This window comes from Rhynchophorus ferrugineus, unplaced genomic scaffold (genome assembly GCF_030347505.1).
Source record: "Rhynchophorus ferrugineus isolate W39M unplaced genomic scaffold, kcgeb_rfMv2 rfM11, whole genome shotgun sequence".
In the NCBI taxonomy this organism is placed as follows: domain Eukaryota; kingdom Metazoa; phylum Arthropoda; class Insecta; order Coleoptera; family Curculionidae; genus Rhynchophorus; species Rhynchophorus ferrugineus.
Window position 1 is genome coordinate 17840232 of NW_027472590.1, and position 18214 is coordinate 17858445.

The following is an 18214-nucleotide window of genomic DNA, read 5'->3' on the forward strand; positions in this document are numbered from 1 at the left end:
CAAGACTGTGGATCTGTATATATTAGAAATATTTTTTATTTAGATTTTTTAATTAAGATTTTTTTAATTACCCTTTGTAGTTCAAAAATTTATCCAATGGCAACAAGTACTTCTTACGATAATTATTATATGAATTTAGATAATTACTTAGTAAGCCTCTGTGTAAAATATCTTGTGATAAATCTTGCTTTAAAGACTATATATATCCATTAATCAGATCCAATAATAATAAACATTTTAGTGTGCGCACTTCATTGTTATCAAACGCATTTAGCTGAGTGATAAGTCTATTAGAGTGTACGGAAATTATTTCTAAGTATTTAACACTAACATTAAATTATACATGTTATGGGTTCTAGAGAGATATCACGCCATATCACTTTTAAATATATGATTCATCTGGATATAAGAACCAATTCCTAGTATGTAGAAAAGGGGCGTTATAGTTTGTATCGAGACTGTTGATTCAGAAAATGATATAAAAGTCTAACGATGTGAATAAGGTTTCCCTCTTATTCTAAAGCTATAAGTGGCGTTATTAATTCCGTCCCTTTAGGAATCAAAAGTGATTCGTAAGAGGTTATTATTATGAACAGGGACCAGTTTGTTATGGGGGGATAATTTTTAAAGCCAATAACTTTAACAACTGGGAGCTCAGAATAGAGACAATATTAACAATGGAAAACTGCATAGATGCCATTTTAAAAGGAAAACAGGCAGTATCAGACAAATATCTGAATATAATTAATGATTGCATAAATGACTCAACTAAAGCATTGAGAGGAGACTTTGTGCGAACCAGCTCATTCACTAAACTTTCGCCATGGAGAAACTAGTTAATTTAAGAAGAAATATGAATGATAACTTGGAAGATTGGCTATTTTTTAATATTCGATACTATTATTCAAGACTTAAAACAGAGTGCGTCCGAACTGAATAAAAGCGATAAAGTGTGCCACTTAGTCCTATCATTACCAAGTAATTACGGTACATTGGTAACAGCATTGAAAACAATGGAAAATGTAAAATTAGACTTCATGAAGGTAAATTTAATGGATAAAGAGTTAAAGTTAGAAGCGAACGAGAGAGAAACTTTATTTATATCGTTAGTCTTTTATACCATTTTGAAATGTCTCGATGCAAACTACGACGTTATCTTCTTTTGTTTATTGTTCTTCTTTTTTTTACATAATAGGGATTAGCTCTTGTATAGAGATGAATCCTATATATTAAACAATCATTTTATAGATTATAGCACGCAACACTTTATTTTAGAAACTTACTTTGTTACCATATTTGCACTAGTAGAAACAGTCTGTAAGAAGGAAATATTCGTGGATGTATATAAGGTAAAGAATACAGTGACATGATGTTACTGCAAAGGCAGATAGAAAGGAAATAAAATAATATCACCACATCAGTCACAACAATTTCAATATCAACCACATCTTTATTATCAACTAAAATATTTAGTTCTTCCATTACCACTTACCGATGATGAAACTGTATAATGCATTTTAATTATTTTCAGATCATTATCGGATTTTTTAACATCAACTACAATACAGTTGAGTTTTTCTCACATTTCAAATTTGACATAATATTGATGCAAAATTATAATTTTTATTTCAGCGTCTAATTATGATCAATATTTGTCTAGCCGCCAAACTAATATTCAAATTGACACTACTACTACATAACGCAAAAAATAAATTATCTCAAATAGTTCTTAAAGGACTACTAACAACGTGGAGTGGTGATAACAAGGGACGCTCATTTATTAGAAACATTGGAAATGCATTCTTCCGTTATTTTAGTAACAGGTTATAGAATTCGAAAGGCAGAGAGTCTAGATTGTAAATATTACGAGGGAATAATAATTCACCTATAAATTATTAGAAATGTGTCCATGAAAATCATAAAAAGAGACTTCAAAGAGCTTGCACCGAAACATGTTAACAAGAGCACAAGCATATAGAACAAATTGCGGTTGTATCGATAACGTTTTTACATTTCATCAGCTTATAGAAGAACGTATTAGATGCGGCAGCGTGTAATTGTTCTTACAATATTAATGTCCGTCTTGCTTTTAACTGTATTTACCCGTACTCAATTCAATCGTCTTGGAAGCTAAAATCAGTTCCCTTAAACTTCACTCGACTGCTTCAGATTATATTATTCCCTGCTATATTTATTCCCTTGGATAGCCGTACTGATGTTATCACCACCGATTTTTAACATATTACTGAATGTAATCTTCTGTATATAGATATAAATGAATTGGTATTCGTTAAAATTATATATAAAGTAAACCATGGAATCATCACGAAGAAAATAGTAAAAACAATAATTTTGTATTCCCATACAAACTGTTACTGTCATCAATGGTTTCACTGTGACAACGAATCAGCCATAGAGAAATAGAGATTTAACTTTATAGGAAATTATGGGGAAATGTTTCGCGACGTCCAACATCTAGATGTCGCTACATTTAACTTATTACTTGCTTTAATCGTTATGCTAAAAGTTGCGATGGGATCAGATTGACTCACTTCGTTTCTATGGTACGTTTGTTATTTATTTATTTTGAGCGCCATTTGCAGTATGGCTGACATAAGAAATAGTGCGTTTAGAGATTAAATTACTAGTTCATTAGTATATATAAGTCGGTAGTACAAAAAGTAAAGTGAATTATCGACCTAGGAAGTGTTGTGAACCCGGATGCACAGATAGTAAAGAAATGTAGGATAGTTTTAGTTCGAAGAAGTATTTGGATGTCACATCATCAAATATTTATTTTTTTAATTTAAAAATTAATCCCCTTCAGAAAAAGGCTATGTAAACGGCTATATATTTTTCTTCTTGGATCGATAGTTGCAGCTCAAATAAAATAATAGCTCCTGAATATAAATCTATAAAGAGAGGATCAACCGATATTTAATATACGAGGAATTTTGGTGTAAAATTTATTGCCCAAGTAAGAATAAATTTGTTAAAGTGTCATTAATTTAATAACTACCTTGAGGGGTTCTTTTCATTAATGAAAAAACGTGTAATTATCCATATAAATGTATTGGCTTAAGGCTATTTAAACAAAATACTTTTGTTTTTGGATCTAGCTCATGGATTCAGGAATATTCATCGGCTAGTATGTTTTGGAAATCATTTGAAGCGCTTAACGTAAGTGAAATTTTTTCATCTCGTTGGCCTTTAGGAAATTGTGAAGAGGATGAGGGCCCTTTAAACAATTTACATTCTATACTAGTGGGGGGATGACTCTATAACTTCAATTACAGATGGCATATGTTATGCCCCAGAATTTTTTTTAATATACTGTCAGTAGATCTTTTTTAACCTCTTCTTTTTATTTTAAAATCTTTTATTTTATCCCGCGACATTGCCACGTCGATAATATAACATATTTTTGTCAAATATCTTTAAAAATGTAAATTTAAGACCTTTTAATTGTACACCACATAACGATTTTTCAGATAGAATATTACAAATAATGTGCTATATACTTTTGTATAAATCCATAATAGGATATCTAATAGATTAAATTGATGGCACTAAACAAATATCAAAAAGGAAGACGGAAGAGATAATTTTGATTTGCAATGCGTCAGATTTTTTTGCTTATGGTTTTATTTATAAGTATATGATATTTATATCTTAAAGATATATAAATATGACGTCAAGGCTGTCACGTGCCAAGTTTTACTAACGAGTCAATCAGATGATTTGACAGTACTTTCTTACAGGTGCCTATAATGGAGATTTAAATTGACCAATCAATTTACTTAATCGGCCAATTATACGCCCTCTGGATGTTGGCCATAGCAACCCTTTGTCCCCTATTGATTTACACCTCTATTTCTCTATGGAATCAGCATTGTTGTTTGTTGTCCAATGTTTATGGGTGCATTTTCAAAAATATTGAATACTGATTAAAACTACCGCCCTCTCTTATCAAACGACGATTGAAATATATAATATATTAAACATTGAAGATCATTTTTTGCCAGTGACCGTTTACTAGTTTATGACGATTGCATATAATTATGTACCGAAATTTTTCTTAGAATTTCGAATCACATTCTAATTGCGTAAACACTTACTATATTTTTTTTAGAAATAGGGCTGAAAAAAAAATACACTGGATCAGATGGATAATATGTCCACAGAGTATTATGACTTCCCATTGTTACTACTTCAATGCAATCAAATTGATATAGGGAGTGTACAAATTATTACAATGGGTATAAGGATTGGGAAGTATATATAAGGAAAACTATATGGATATGCGGAAAGAGGCATTGTCTATAATAACACCTTCGGTTTAGACCTCTATCAGACATACAGAAGAAAAAATTGATAAGTAATGGAGTCGTCAACAAATGTTTAATATATGAAACATTAACAGATTAACAATCATAAATTAACTACTATAATAGTTGACTGGAACAGTGATTCTTACAGCGAAAGTAACAGGGACTATAAGATGTGTGTGCGTAGATATCTTTATAATTGTTCAAAATATACATGAGCAATTGGTTAGAATGTATAATGATATAATGAATACTAACTATTTTGTAGATATTGTAAATGCGTTAGGAAATACGTAAGAAACTAATGGCAAATACTGTGATATTAAAATCATTTGATAAGGAAACAGTACAACAAAAGAAACGACAATTAAACGTAAAAAGGAAAATGTGTTCTTTAATGAAAATAAAATAAATTACTTGGATTGTTAATTAAGTGTTTTAGGCTTCCGGGGTATATCACTACATAAATAAACACGCCTAGAACTCCACCTCATAGGTATATGTGTATATATAATGAAATTAAGTCTAACCTACAAAGTTAAAGTTGATGCGGCAACACTGCGACTTTTCAACGTCATGCATTTTGATGATACAAGTTCGCTGTTTTATCGAATGGACCATTGGCAGTTACTATGCTAGCAGTTATACTCATTTAATAGTCAACGGTATGTTTCTAAATATACTCTTTTAGGATGAAATAAAATACAAAATTTAATAAAACTCTTTCTTTATTAATGTCAAAATAAAGTGGTTCGAGTCAACCTGAACAAAATATAGAAGTAAAATTATAAAGCCATTCGAATCGTATTTAACGCAAAAATAAAATAAATTAATACATATAAATAATAAATAAATACAAAATATTTCAGTATTCAATAACTTATAAATATTATTGAATACAATAAATAATGTGTTGTACAAATAGTGTGGACTCAATCACACGCTTTTACACATAAGTATAAATAAATCACTTAACTATGAGTATTGATTACTGTTAAAATAACGAAATAATGGAAAAAAACTTTTTTTTAATTTACAAATCTTAGATACTAAACAATTTGTTCATAGAACTTACATTATTTTAATATATCATAGATATATGGGTCCAAGATCACCAGTTTTCAGAAACCCCTAAAGAAACGCCACTCTCCAATTCGATGCGCGTTTCGTTCTCATCTCTGAGCTCGAAAGTGTCGTGACTTGAGCACCGAAGGATTCGAACGAAAGTACGATCGCAATAAGAATGGGTGTCCCTTTAACGGAATTTTACTCCCTGGTAAATATTTTTATTGAAACATTTGGAAATTACCTTCCTCAATTAAACGCCAAGATGGCGTGTTCTAGAAGCAATCAGTAATACCCTGTCTTGCTCTAGTTTACCTATTCTAACACTTTGATAACTTCAAAGTGTCTAGTTAACCGATTAAACCTACACCGATATTAGATTAAACCACTAATTAAATAACCCCAATAGAATTTTTACAGTCCTCCTTCAACAATATGCACTGTCAGAGCAAAATGAGATCAAATGACCTACAAGTATTGTTGAAGACACGATCAACCGCTTCGAAAGCTGTTCAGTCTCTGATGATGACCTTACAGGTTGTAAGGATGACAGAACTGATACACTAGCCTTTGAGAACGTTCGGTTTTCTTCATGATGCCCTTTTTGTAGTACTGCCGGATCGACCTGCTTAATTTGTCGTAGTTCATGGCGGGACGGTTCTTCCTCTTGCCCCATAATCGGGCGACTTTGACGGAATCCTCTATCTTGAAGATGCCCTTGGTTCGGTCCAGCCATCGTATGCACGATCCGTGGGTTTGTGGATTGGACAGAAGCTCCTTCAAAAATTGCCAGAGGTGAATATGGGATCCGGCCCTGGATGTCGTGGGTTTGTTTTGGTCAGCTTGAGGTTGTACTTCGTCATCCTCATCTGCAACAAAATTATTACAAATTAGAAAACGTGTTTTGGTTTTAATATAGTATAAATTCGATAGAGTATAAGAATTAATTATCAGGGAAGAGTGATTAAGTTTTATTTTAACGGATCTTGATCGATATCAATTGATAACTGATAACGAATGTATATGATTATGATCATGCCAAAAATTATATGAAATCAGTAAATGTCTTTATAGATTCATAACGGAGTCAAGTGAGACCTAAATAAATACAGTCTCTTGCATATGTTTGGTTTGACATCACAAACATGCAGTTCTTATATTTAAATCGTTCACAATTTTTTTATCTGTCTTTAGACAATACAATATTTACCTATAGAATATATTCATCAAAAGAATGTAGAATTTGTGTCAATAACCATTCACCTAACTCCAACGAATATCATTAACTTAAAATGAAATACTATTACAACCAAGACTAAAATTAGCTAGACTGGCCTAAGTAAGTTTTAAGTCGTTCAAATGTGATGCTTAAGGCAAATTTTGGATGTTGCTCATCGGGACTGTATTAAAAATTAAGTATTCGATTAAAATACGACAATCGCTGTATAGTTGTGGAACGAATCAAGCAGCGCCGATTGCAAAAATTTAACCAGGTCTGTTGAATGAATGTCTCTTAATTTTCTGTAATAAAACCAACTTTTTGGATGGAAAACATTTTGGAGTTTAGTTTTTATTCAACATAATTCCCTTCAAGGGTGATACACTGATTATAGCGACCCTCCAACTTTTCGATATCATTTTTGTAGTAATAGGCCTCAGTTTTGGCGATCCTTCTCTTGAGATCTGAGAACAGAAAATAGTGGCTGGGGGGCCAGATCTGCAGAGTACGGTAGATGAAGATGCAATTCGAAGCCAAATTCATAGATTTTTAACACGGTGCATTGTCTTGGGAAAACAGAACTTTCTTTTTCTTCAAATGCAGTCGTTTTTCGGCGATTTTGTCCTTCAAACGGTCCAATAACGTTATGTAATAGTCGCTGTTGATTGTCCTTCCTTTTTCAAGGTAGTCCATGAAAATTATTCCGTGGGCATTCCAAAATACAGACGCCATAAACTTGACAGCCGCCTGTTGCGTTTTCCCACGCTTTTGAGTAGGTTGATCGTGTGCAGTCCACTCGGATGACTGTCGATTAGACTTGGGATGATGGAACCACGTTTTATCCATTATCACATATCGATCTAAAAACTCGGGTTTATTATGCTTGATCATCTTCAAACACTACTCCGAATCATCAACTCTTATATCTTTGAGTGTCTGATAATTCATTCGGTTTCCATTTATGGTCATTCAAAATCATTTGGTGGATTTTTTTAATGTTTTCGTCGGTAACAACCTCTTTTGGTCGTCCACAACGTTCACGTCTTCGGTGCTCATTTCACCACGTCTAAGCTTAGTATTCCAATACTTTATTGCTGGTTCTGCTGGGGCAGTGCCCGGAAACTCGACATCAAGCAAATTTTATGCTTGAACTGTATTTTTCCCTTCAAAAAGCAATATTTTATCAACACGTGAAATTCTTTTTATCAATTTTGTTCACAATAACAAAAGTTGCTTCACTCAAAATGACATAATTCACAAACTAATGATCCGACAGCTGTAAAATTTATACACGCATCTTTTAAGGATTAGTGCTAACTAAAAAATATATGGACTTAATTCTAGTAGCGCCATCTGTATGTCAGGCCGGGGACTTTTCAATTGACCTGTTATACACCTAACATTTTTATGAATTAATACAACTTTATCGTTGTTAGATTATCCTAATATTTTTCCTTGAAGAGGAAGGAGGTTGAAAGAAAGTAACGTTTATCTCAATAAGTATATACCAGCGTGTACGTGCTTCTTTGAACCACTACAATTGTTAATTTATAATTATAATTTATCATGAGATGTCAATAGTTAGTCATCGCTCACAACCTGCTGCACGTTTTCGATTTCTTCGACTTCACTTTTCTTGGAAAACTACAGGCTAACGATTAGCCTTTTACTCTGCGATTAAAATTAGAAAAAAATAAGCAACAGAAAGAGTCATAAATCATTGCAAGATTGAGCCAGGTCATGTTGTTCCAATCGAATGACCACTTTTAAATATATAGATATCCAAGGTGCTTCATATATAGATAGTAGGAAAGGTTCGTATAAATTAATTTAAAAGTTGTAATATGTAAAACCTTAGTTAGGATTGGGCAGTATTTGAATTCCTTGTGATTAAAACACGTAACTGAAATACAAATACGTATTTTGTATTTGTATTTCAATTACCTCTTAAAAAAGTAATTTGTGATTTGTATTTTAAATACCCGACCCCGATGTATTTTGTAATTAATATTCCAAATAGTTGGGGCTTCAAAACTTTGAGTGTAATCATATTAGTAATATTTACAATCTATTTAGTATATCACGGAGAAACATTTGCAGGAAATTAACTTGGATAAACTTAAACACTATTACGATGAGATTAAAAATGGTCTAATATCGCTTTAGTTCGAACCCGATATCAATAACACTGTTAGCCAGGTTATCATATACTACAAAAATGTTAATGGAGCTGGGTCGAAATATTGTGACAACTTTCCATTTTTATTTGCTAGTGGACGTTATGTGTTAAAGCAACATTTATGTGTCTCCCTCTCCAGAAATATTAACGAATGTGGTGGTAGAAACGGGTAATAGATTTTCATTTTTATTTGCTAGTGGACGTCATGTGTTAAAGCAACATTTATGTGTCTCCCTCTCCAGAAATATTAACGAATGTGGTGGTAGAAAAGGGTAATAGAATAGGCAAACTTCTTACTTTAGTGCCTGTACGAATAAGATTAGATCGAATGCAGGATTGCAATTTGACGCATTTTACTGCTATTGCATCACAACTAAAAGAAATTGTCACTTGAAATAAATCGAGCTTATGACTCGTTATTGACGTTATGCTACCACCGTTGCTAAAATGAGATGGTTGTCGGAAAGTATCACAGCAGATGATAGGCAAAGAAAATCTTGCAATAAAAAAAACAACGTGCAAACATGAAATAATGCATTGGAGTAAGAGGATCACCACTACTAGTAAGGAAGAATTTGATTTTTCTGTTTTTGCGAACAGTTTGACGATAAAAGCAAAAAACTTGAACGATATTCAAATAAAAAAATATGTTCATGCAATATAATACAAGTTTGTGCTCATTATTAGCAGATTGTTTCCATACCCCATTAAGAGGATGTCAGTTAGTACCTTTAAAAATGTAGTATTCATGAAAGGAAATTCCTCTTTTAGTAATTAATTATTTGGCTGCCTAGATTAGTTATATTCTATTTACATAACCTAACCCCCGATTTATGGATGCCATCGCAAAAAAACACTTTGTCCTTTGAGCAAAACCATGCATCGAGCCACATTCTAACACATATATAACTCTGCAAATGCCTGTCCCATTAATGCGAAAAGTTGATAGTCGAATGGGACAAGGTCTGGAAAGTACGGAGGGTGTGATAATATGTCCAATAAAAATGGTTTCAGTGCTTCCTCAGTTGGTTTTGGTTTATGAGACGGCGCGTTATCATGCTGTAAAACTGCTTTACCCTGTCTTCGAGCCCATTCTAGACATTTTTCGAGCAATACATGACAACAAATTGATCATTTGTTGCCGATAGTGATCACTATTAATTACTTGACCAGGTTTTAATACACCACACCATTGTAATCCCACCAAACACAGAGCATTGTCTTGCGACCAAAATGATTTGGCCTTGGAGTCGATCTCCCGGTCGGGAAACCAATCTACTTTTCATCACGTGTTATTATTCGACGCAGAAATGACTTCCGATCATACCTTTGGGCTTCTTTATTGGGCCACATTTAACGCTTTCGCCAATTGTGTTTGAGTTTGGGTTAGGTCTTCATTCATTTACACTTGCAGTTTCGCATCTTTAAACTTTTTCGGTCTACCAGAACGTTCTTGCACATCGATATTACCACATTCGATTTTTTAAAAACACGCCTCACGTATTTTTAAGGTTAGAGCATTCCCATCGTAAGTTTCTACCGGCAAACGATGACATTTAGTGGCTTTTTCTTTTGATTAAATAAGACAAGTAATGCATGCCGCGCATCTCTGCACATTTTTATAGAGAAAATTGACATTTTCAAAGAGGTATAAATCTATAACGGTGTATAGCTTTGAAGGTTGATGTCAGTAGAATAACATTCAATCATAACTTCACATACTTAAGACCAGCGACATCTGTTAGGAAAAGCGATAATGATTTTTCTGTAGACCTGGTATGTAAGATAGTCTTTTGTAATCTGTTTGATTTTGACTAAAGTAAAGCATTTATTTTGCCCAGCTGTGACCTCACTTAATGATAATAAAACCGAACCGTATCAAAACGGAATGAAAATCAACTTTTTGCCAACAAAGAAATAATACCAAGTTTGGTTAATTTTTCTCGAACGATACAAACAACATAATTAATTTAACTCGTATTTTTTTTACGCTGCACGAAAAATGACACACCACAATCGTATCGAGAAGAAAAAGTCTCCGTTTTTTTATCTCGAAACGTTCGAGGTGTAGTAGACTTTCAGAAGGTCGCGCCGAGAGGGTGTGGTCGCGTTTGATACTCATTGTTGTCTCGAATAAAATGTTGTTCGGTACAGATCGAGCCTTCTAAATTTACGCCCGATTGACCAGATCTATGTTTAATTTTTTTTCTGTTGTTTTCTATCCGATTTTGATTGATTTGTTATGTAATCGGTAACATATATATGGTGGGCGTTACTGAAAACAATTGTGCTACGTGATAAAAACAGAGGTAATCGACAGGAAACGTTAAATTAATTTTGTTAGAAATAGTGTAACTATATCAGATGATTTTGCTGATTTTTTGTCAATTAAAACAAGTGTGCAGAACTAAATTTTTCGATAATTATCGTTAATAGCAACGATTAACATATGGTGTTGTTCTACTTTCACAATAGATCGAGTAGTTTAAAAGATAGGGAATTTAAAACATAGAGAAGTCATCTGGTTAGCCTATACATTGTTTGTAAGGTTATATATAGGGTGGCCCGTGAATCACTTCATCCATAAATAAATTATAAGTAATTTAAGTAAAGTTAATAGTCCATGGTGGCTATGTTCTTTTGACTGTGTTTATTTTATGTTATTTGTTATTGTGTATTATGTTGTTTATTATTCGGCCGCTAATGCTGCTAACAAAATATTAGTGAGGGTATCACTACATCACTACCACTATCACAGAAGGATGACTACATAAGAATGGCAACCGAAGTTATGCTTGGTCAAATTAATGATTCGAGAAAATATTCAACGATCACAGAGCTGAAACTCCAATGCAACAATTTTAGCAACAAACAAGAAAAAAATTAACCAGATTTTGAATTACTAGAATTTTTGAAGGACATTCACATAAGATAATGGATTAAATTAATTTCACTACGTGAATACTGGTTTTGAAACTGGTGATTTCGACACTCAAGATAACAAGCATTCTGGACTGACAAAAAAACAGAAAATGAGTCCTTGAAGGCATTCCTTAATTATGATTCGTATAAAACACGAGAAGAATATGTAGAATTTTTGGGAGTAATATCAGAAACCGCTTTCAATCTCTTCAAAAACATGGAAATTATCCTAATACTTGGATATTTTGTGCCCTATGAATTGAAGGCGTTTGGTCATGTATGAAATTCTGCTTCAATGGCAAAATAGAAAACGTTTTTTGTATTTTATTATTGCTGGTGATATAAAGTTGAGAACAGTGAGAATACGAGAGAACACAACAATATTATTCTCATCTGGTTAGGCATGACAATGCTTAACCACATGTTTCAGAACTAGTAAAAGCATACTTGGAAATATTAAAATGGGAAGTCATACTCCACGCGCCATATTTTCCACACCTTGCTCCTTTTGATTACTACTTGTTCCGACATATGTCCCTTATCCGACACCCCTTTTTCTATAACTTTTAGCTGGTAAGCTTTTTTGATTCTTGATCGACATAAATTTATCGTAGATATGGGCAAAAAAATCATATCATACATGTATTTAAAATACGATATTATTCTTACTAAATGTTTATATTAAAAAAGTTAAAACAAACATTCTAAAAAGCGTTAATTATAATCCCCACGTATTCAAAGTGAAAACTCACTGTTAGATTAAGAAATAATATACCTATTTTTTGGAAATGAAAGGGGCTTTTCTTCGATTTTCTTTAAGTCACGTTTTGTTAAAAATGGAATAGTTCAGATTAGCATTGAATATTTTGGCATATTATATATTATTTAGTTCTATCTAATAAATTTAGAAATGAAAGGGACCAGACATACTAAAATGTTAATAAAACTCCCAAATTTTCTAAAATACAATTGAGATTTCTCTAGATTTTAAGAAACTCTTTTATATTTAGAAATATTATAATGGAGGATTTAACTATACCATCAAAACTGATTACATAAAACTTGTTAACTGAGAGGTAAAATATTTAATATATGCTGCCATACTTCCAAAAAGCTGCTCTTTGTGTTTAATTATCATCATTTAATTATATCATTTAAGGTAATCATAAAGCCAATTTAGATCTATGGGGTGCAAATCTTAGTCACATGGTTTGCACTAAAGCATCAAACTAACTAGTAAAGCAACGTTGTCAAAATAAAGCTCTACGATTAATTACCAATGCTTATCGCTATATAACCAACGGAGAGCTACATGATGCTTTTGAAATCAAGTGGATTTACGAAGTGATCCAATTTTTCGTCGTGAGAAGAAACATGAGAAAACGCTACTAAATCACAGCAAGGTGGAAGCGATACAGCTACTGATCAACTCTTGTGTGTTGAAGATTCAAGCGACCCAAACCAAATGAACTTGTGTAGTGTATAAGCGTTACTCTTTACTTTAGTATAAGTAATTTAGTTTTATTTTAATTTGGGAAATTCATACTGATGTATTAATTCCGCGATAGCCTTGCTAGTTTATTAATGCAATTACAACAGAGCATAAGTAAGCATATCTATTGAAATATGTAATAAACAACAAAAATAGAATAAACGGTATCTGTATATTGATACTTCAGGTTGCTTTCATTCAAATGGACAAGGCTTTATATAAGGCCCAAAAATGTGGTGGTTGCTTGGACGAGAATCCGAATTAATCCTTCACAATACATTGTTGTAACACAAACAAATTTTAAAGCTAATATGGAGCCACTGTATGCAACAATGGGGCTGCATAAAGCAATCAAACATCAACATAACTTAGCAATCAATGGCCAAACCTATCAAAACAAAGTTCTTTCCAACATTGTTAACATCCAATGGTGTATTAGAAATATGGTGTATTAGAAATTAAGTACGGGATATCAACGGTCACCGAAGATATTGAATGGATAATATTAAGATAGGTAGAGTAGAAGGGCACAAAAAAATATTTATATAAAAGTAACTCGTCATAATATATACAATTCCTTGACAACAGTGAACTTGACGAGACAAAGACCCTCTGAACTAATATAGTTAAATTATGCGTGGAAACTTTGCCATGCTTTAACTTCTTTTCAACATTGTTAACATTCCATGGTGTATTAGAAATATGGTGTATTAGAAATTAAGTACGGGATATCAACGGTCACCGAAGATATTGAATGGATAATATTAAGATAGGTAGAGTAGAAGGGCACAAAAAATATTTATATAACAGTAACTCGTCATAATATATACAATTCCTTGACAACAGTGGACTTGACGAGACAAAAACCCTCTGAACTAATATAGTTAAATTATGTGTGGAAACTTTGCCATGCTTTAACTTCTTTTCAACATTGTTAACATCCCATGGTGTATTAGAAATATGGTGTATTAGAAATTAAGTACGGGATATCAACGGTCACCGAAGATATTGAATGGATAATATCAAGATAGGTTGAGTAGAAGGGAATTAAAAAAAATATTTATATAAAAGTAACTCGTTATAATATATACAATTCCTTGACAACAGTGGACTTGACGAGACAAAAACCCTCTGAACTAATGTAGTTAAATTATGTGTGGAAACTTTGGCATGCTTTAACTTCTTTTCAACATTGTTAACATTCCATGGTGTAAAATGAAGTAAAAGATACTAGATATTCGTAGTTAATAACCAGTTGTAATATGTATGTCATGTGATTTTTAAATTATAATAATGCAAAAGATAATTTAAAAAAATATTAATATAAAAATAACTCTTTTAGTTATAATTTATTTTGGTGTAAATATTTATAAGTAATTAGTGCATTGATTGTAAATTAATAAAATCATTAAAATCTCATCCATTTTTACAATAAAGAAATAAAATTTAATGATTTTTTGCCGCATCAATTGGCCTTGTAAAATAAATAATATATCACGTCGAATCCCCCAAAAAAATCTACGACTTCGCGGTAGCGACGTTACAGGAACAGATTGGTAAACGTGTCGTTAGTCAACAGATTTTCGATTTTCGTAATTATAGTATAAACACAAAATCGACAAGAGATCTGTTTTCTACGAACACAACTTACGGGCAACGCCACGTAACCGATTATTTAAAAACCTTTTATTTGCGAAAGCCTTTAACATTTAAGAGTACTGTATTATAAAAACTGGTTGGTTTTCTAGACAAAGATAAATAGATGTTTTTAAGATAAATCGATAACCAGATAACCTTGGATGGAGTTTGCTTGCTTATAACATATGACTTTTACATGATATATGCGTTTTATATGTAGTATATCAGGCTGTTTAATAAGTAGATAAAACTTCGATTCCATTTTATTATTTTATCTTTTATAAGAGCATAACCAAAATTCAAAAAACATTAATCAAATATTAAAATAAAACACCTAATTTTCAGAAGAAAATATAGTTTTTCATCAAGGCAACATACCCTTTCAGACAGAACAGGCAGTTGTAAAAGACAGTAGGATAAACAGTGTTGCAGCATATTAGTAAATTAAAAAATCATTTAATGATTTTTTTGATATATTTTAGTCTCCTTTTTACCAACAAGGCTTGTTACCTACTGTCTAATGTGGGCTACCAACTGGCCAGTGAACTTAGAGACCATCCCAGAAGACATCCGGTCCTACCCTGATAACCGGCGTGACTGGGATGGTTATTCCATATCGGATTTTCCGCTGTTGCCTATTATTACATTCACAATTTCAATCACAAATATGAAGTACATCGACAGCAGGATTCGAAACCGCAACTATCGCGTCAGTAGTAGGACCGTCCTGTCGCGTTAACTACTGCGCCACCAAGCCGGTACTTAATGATTAAATTGAATCCTTAAAACTTTTGACTTAGGACTGTTGATAGAATTAGTTAGAGAGTCTTGAAAACTGGAATAATTAAAATCCAAACCGTTATGGCCTTGAAAGTAGGTATAATAATTAATGCAGTAAATATAATTCATGATTTTTACATGAAAATGAAGACTAAATTTAATATATTTAGAATGAACCGATTTATATTAATATAAGATATTTTGTTCGATAAACATTTTGGCACTTTGAAGGTATTTATATTATAATTTTCACCAACAAATTAGATCGCCATGGGCAGGAATAAGTGACAAAAATTTGGTACTAGGTCTGAACAATAAGGCATAAGAGCTTCCCAAGTAATCTTCCGAAGCTTCTGCTGAGTCGGTATCGATGTTTATGGTTTGACGTTGTCTTGATAAAATACGATTCCTATCCTACTGGTTAAAGCTGACTGCTTTTGGGCGATTGCTTATTTCAGATAGTCAAACTGTTTATACTACAAGTTCGAGTTAAGATTTAGGCCGTAGGGAAGCAACTCGTAATATATGATTATTCCAGTTTTTTTCTAGTAGCGATTCAAAGTATCTTGTATTCTAGTATGATTATTCTAGTAGCGATTCAAATATAAACATTTAGTCTGTGAGGTTTAATCTGGATTAACCCAAGTGGTACCCATACATCCAATATATTTTTGTATTCAGCCGTTCCCAAATGGTTCCAAATAGTTTTTATGCAATGCTCTGTACTTAGGAAATATAAAAAGTGTTATAATGGTTGGACTCCCATTTACATGATTTTATCCGCTTTTTCGTTAATTGGTTGGGCCTGTTAGAGTATCAGAATCATAAATAGTATTCACTTTTTCAGTCACATGGCTGTCGTTTTCACTTTTGTCAGAGAAAAACTGTAAAGTACAGCGAATTTTCTCTTTATTGGTGTCCGTATTAGACGTGATTTCCAACAAAACTGAATAAACTAATTACAAAACTGTCAAATACGTTTTTTAACATAAAATGTCAGCTTTCTGATGTCATCTAGTATAAATCACTTGAACATCGCCTAGAGACTCATAGATCAATATATTTTTTGATTTTGTAGTGGATCTAAATCGAGTCTCGAGTATGACCGATTTGCAAATATGTTATCTAGAGTAATAAATTGAGTGGGAACGATTTTAGTCACAATCTGTAACTAAAATGTCTTGTAAAAATGTTTACTTATAGCCTATTGTTTTTAAAGTTCTTAATTTGATATTCATTTAAATTATAAATTGGCTAATATAAATCTACCATAACGCATACATTCCGAACATATTTTACAGAATCATGTTAGTAGAAAAACACTATTGTACGTATATTGTTTCACTCGGACTTTGTAATAGCCTGTAATGTTTTAAGTATTTGAAAATTTCGTTTGAAGATTGTGTGATTATTGTAACTATTAGTATAATATATACGGTCCATCCGAAAGATGCAAGGATTTTAATCAATTGCAGGTCCGATAAACAAATGTTGTTTTGATTACATTTAAACAAATGAAACTATTTAAACTACGCATTTTTTGTGGATGCTTGCCAATATTAACTATAACCATTATTACGTTTTTCGAATTATAATGAGGCCGATTATTTTTTGAGGGTAAAAGTTAGTTTAGTCCATTTCTTTGTGGTAAAAAAGGTATTTTCGTATGTAATCAAAGTACTGGTTATACTGCTACCGTTTCCCACATTCTAGTAAACTCTCAATTAAAAAAATCATTGGCTGCAGTAAAATGAAAGGTATAAATAAGTATTCATCAGTTTCCCAAAATGAGACTAGGTTTATTATGTCGTCGTTCTTCTTCCAGACCAGTTTGGTCTCAACACTTATACGATATGATATTCGAACAATGTATTGACATAATATTCGTCTTTGGTATTGATGTTAATAGTATATCTGAACATGCTTAACAACTTTTCTATTCTTGGCGTTGTAACAAAATATCCATTTTTTATAAATCTCCATTTTTATCTTTAAATCAGTAGCACGTGAAATTTGTTATGGGATGTTTCATTCTCATTGATTTTCTCTCAGTGATTTTACAAGCTCATTTGCAATATCCAGTAATAATGCCTTTAATTATTTGTCTTCAATATTTATTAAAATCATCATTCTTGAAGAATGAAACCATTCACTACATAGTTTATTAATTTGAGCTTTGTAAACATAAATTTCGATGCCCTTCAGCTGCATTTTTGTTCCAATTAATGCAGAAAAAATAAAGGTTGCTTAATAAAAATAAATGTTGAATGAATTGGGATAATGGAGAAAAATTAAAGCGCTATAAAATTGAATCACTCTGACATCACTATGAAACAATGTGTACCCCTAATAGATTATAAATTGGTTTGAAATTGCTTACCTTCCGAAATATCTCCACTTGACGCGTTTCCTGAGGCAGCTTCGGGAATCCACTGTTTCGTGCTGCTTTCGGAGTATGCAGCTTTCCATATTTCCAACTGAGCGTGTAATATCATACCACCCTAGAACAAAACAATCATAATTAATTAATGGATAATACTTATTTGTTGTAAAATATCCCTTCTCTGTTGAAGTATGGCATATAAATATAT

General features: G+C 32.2%; 1 protein-coding gene across 2 annotated transcripts in view; it reads right to left on the reverse strand.

Annotated features, from left to right (window-relative positions):
- Window positions 1-5038: 5038 nt before the first annotated feature.
- Window positions 5039-18214, reverse strand: part of Ets98B (DNA-binding protein Ets98B) — a 65920-nt gene continuing 52744 nt past the window's right edge. For both annotated transcript variants that reach the window (XM_076417811.1, XM_076417810.1), the window contains exons 4-5: window positions 18004-18124; window positions 5039-6262 (exon numbers count right to left, since the gene is read on the reverse strand). In XM_076417811.1, the coding sequence (XP_076273926.1) occupies window positions 5925-6262; window positions 18004-18124 (459 nt within the window). In that variant the 3' untranslated portion in view covers window positions 5039-5924. The remainder of the gene's footprint in view (window positions 6263-18003; window positions 18125-18214) is intronic.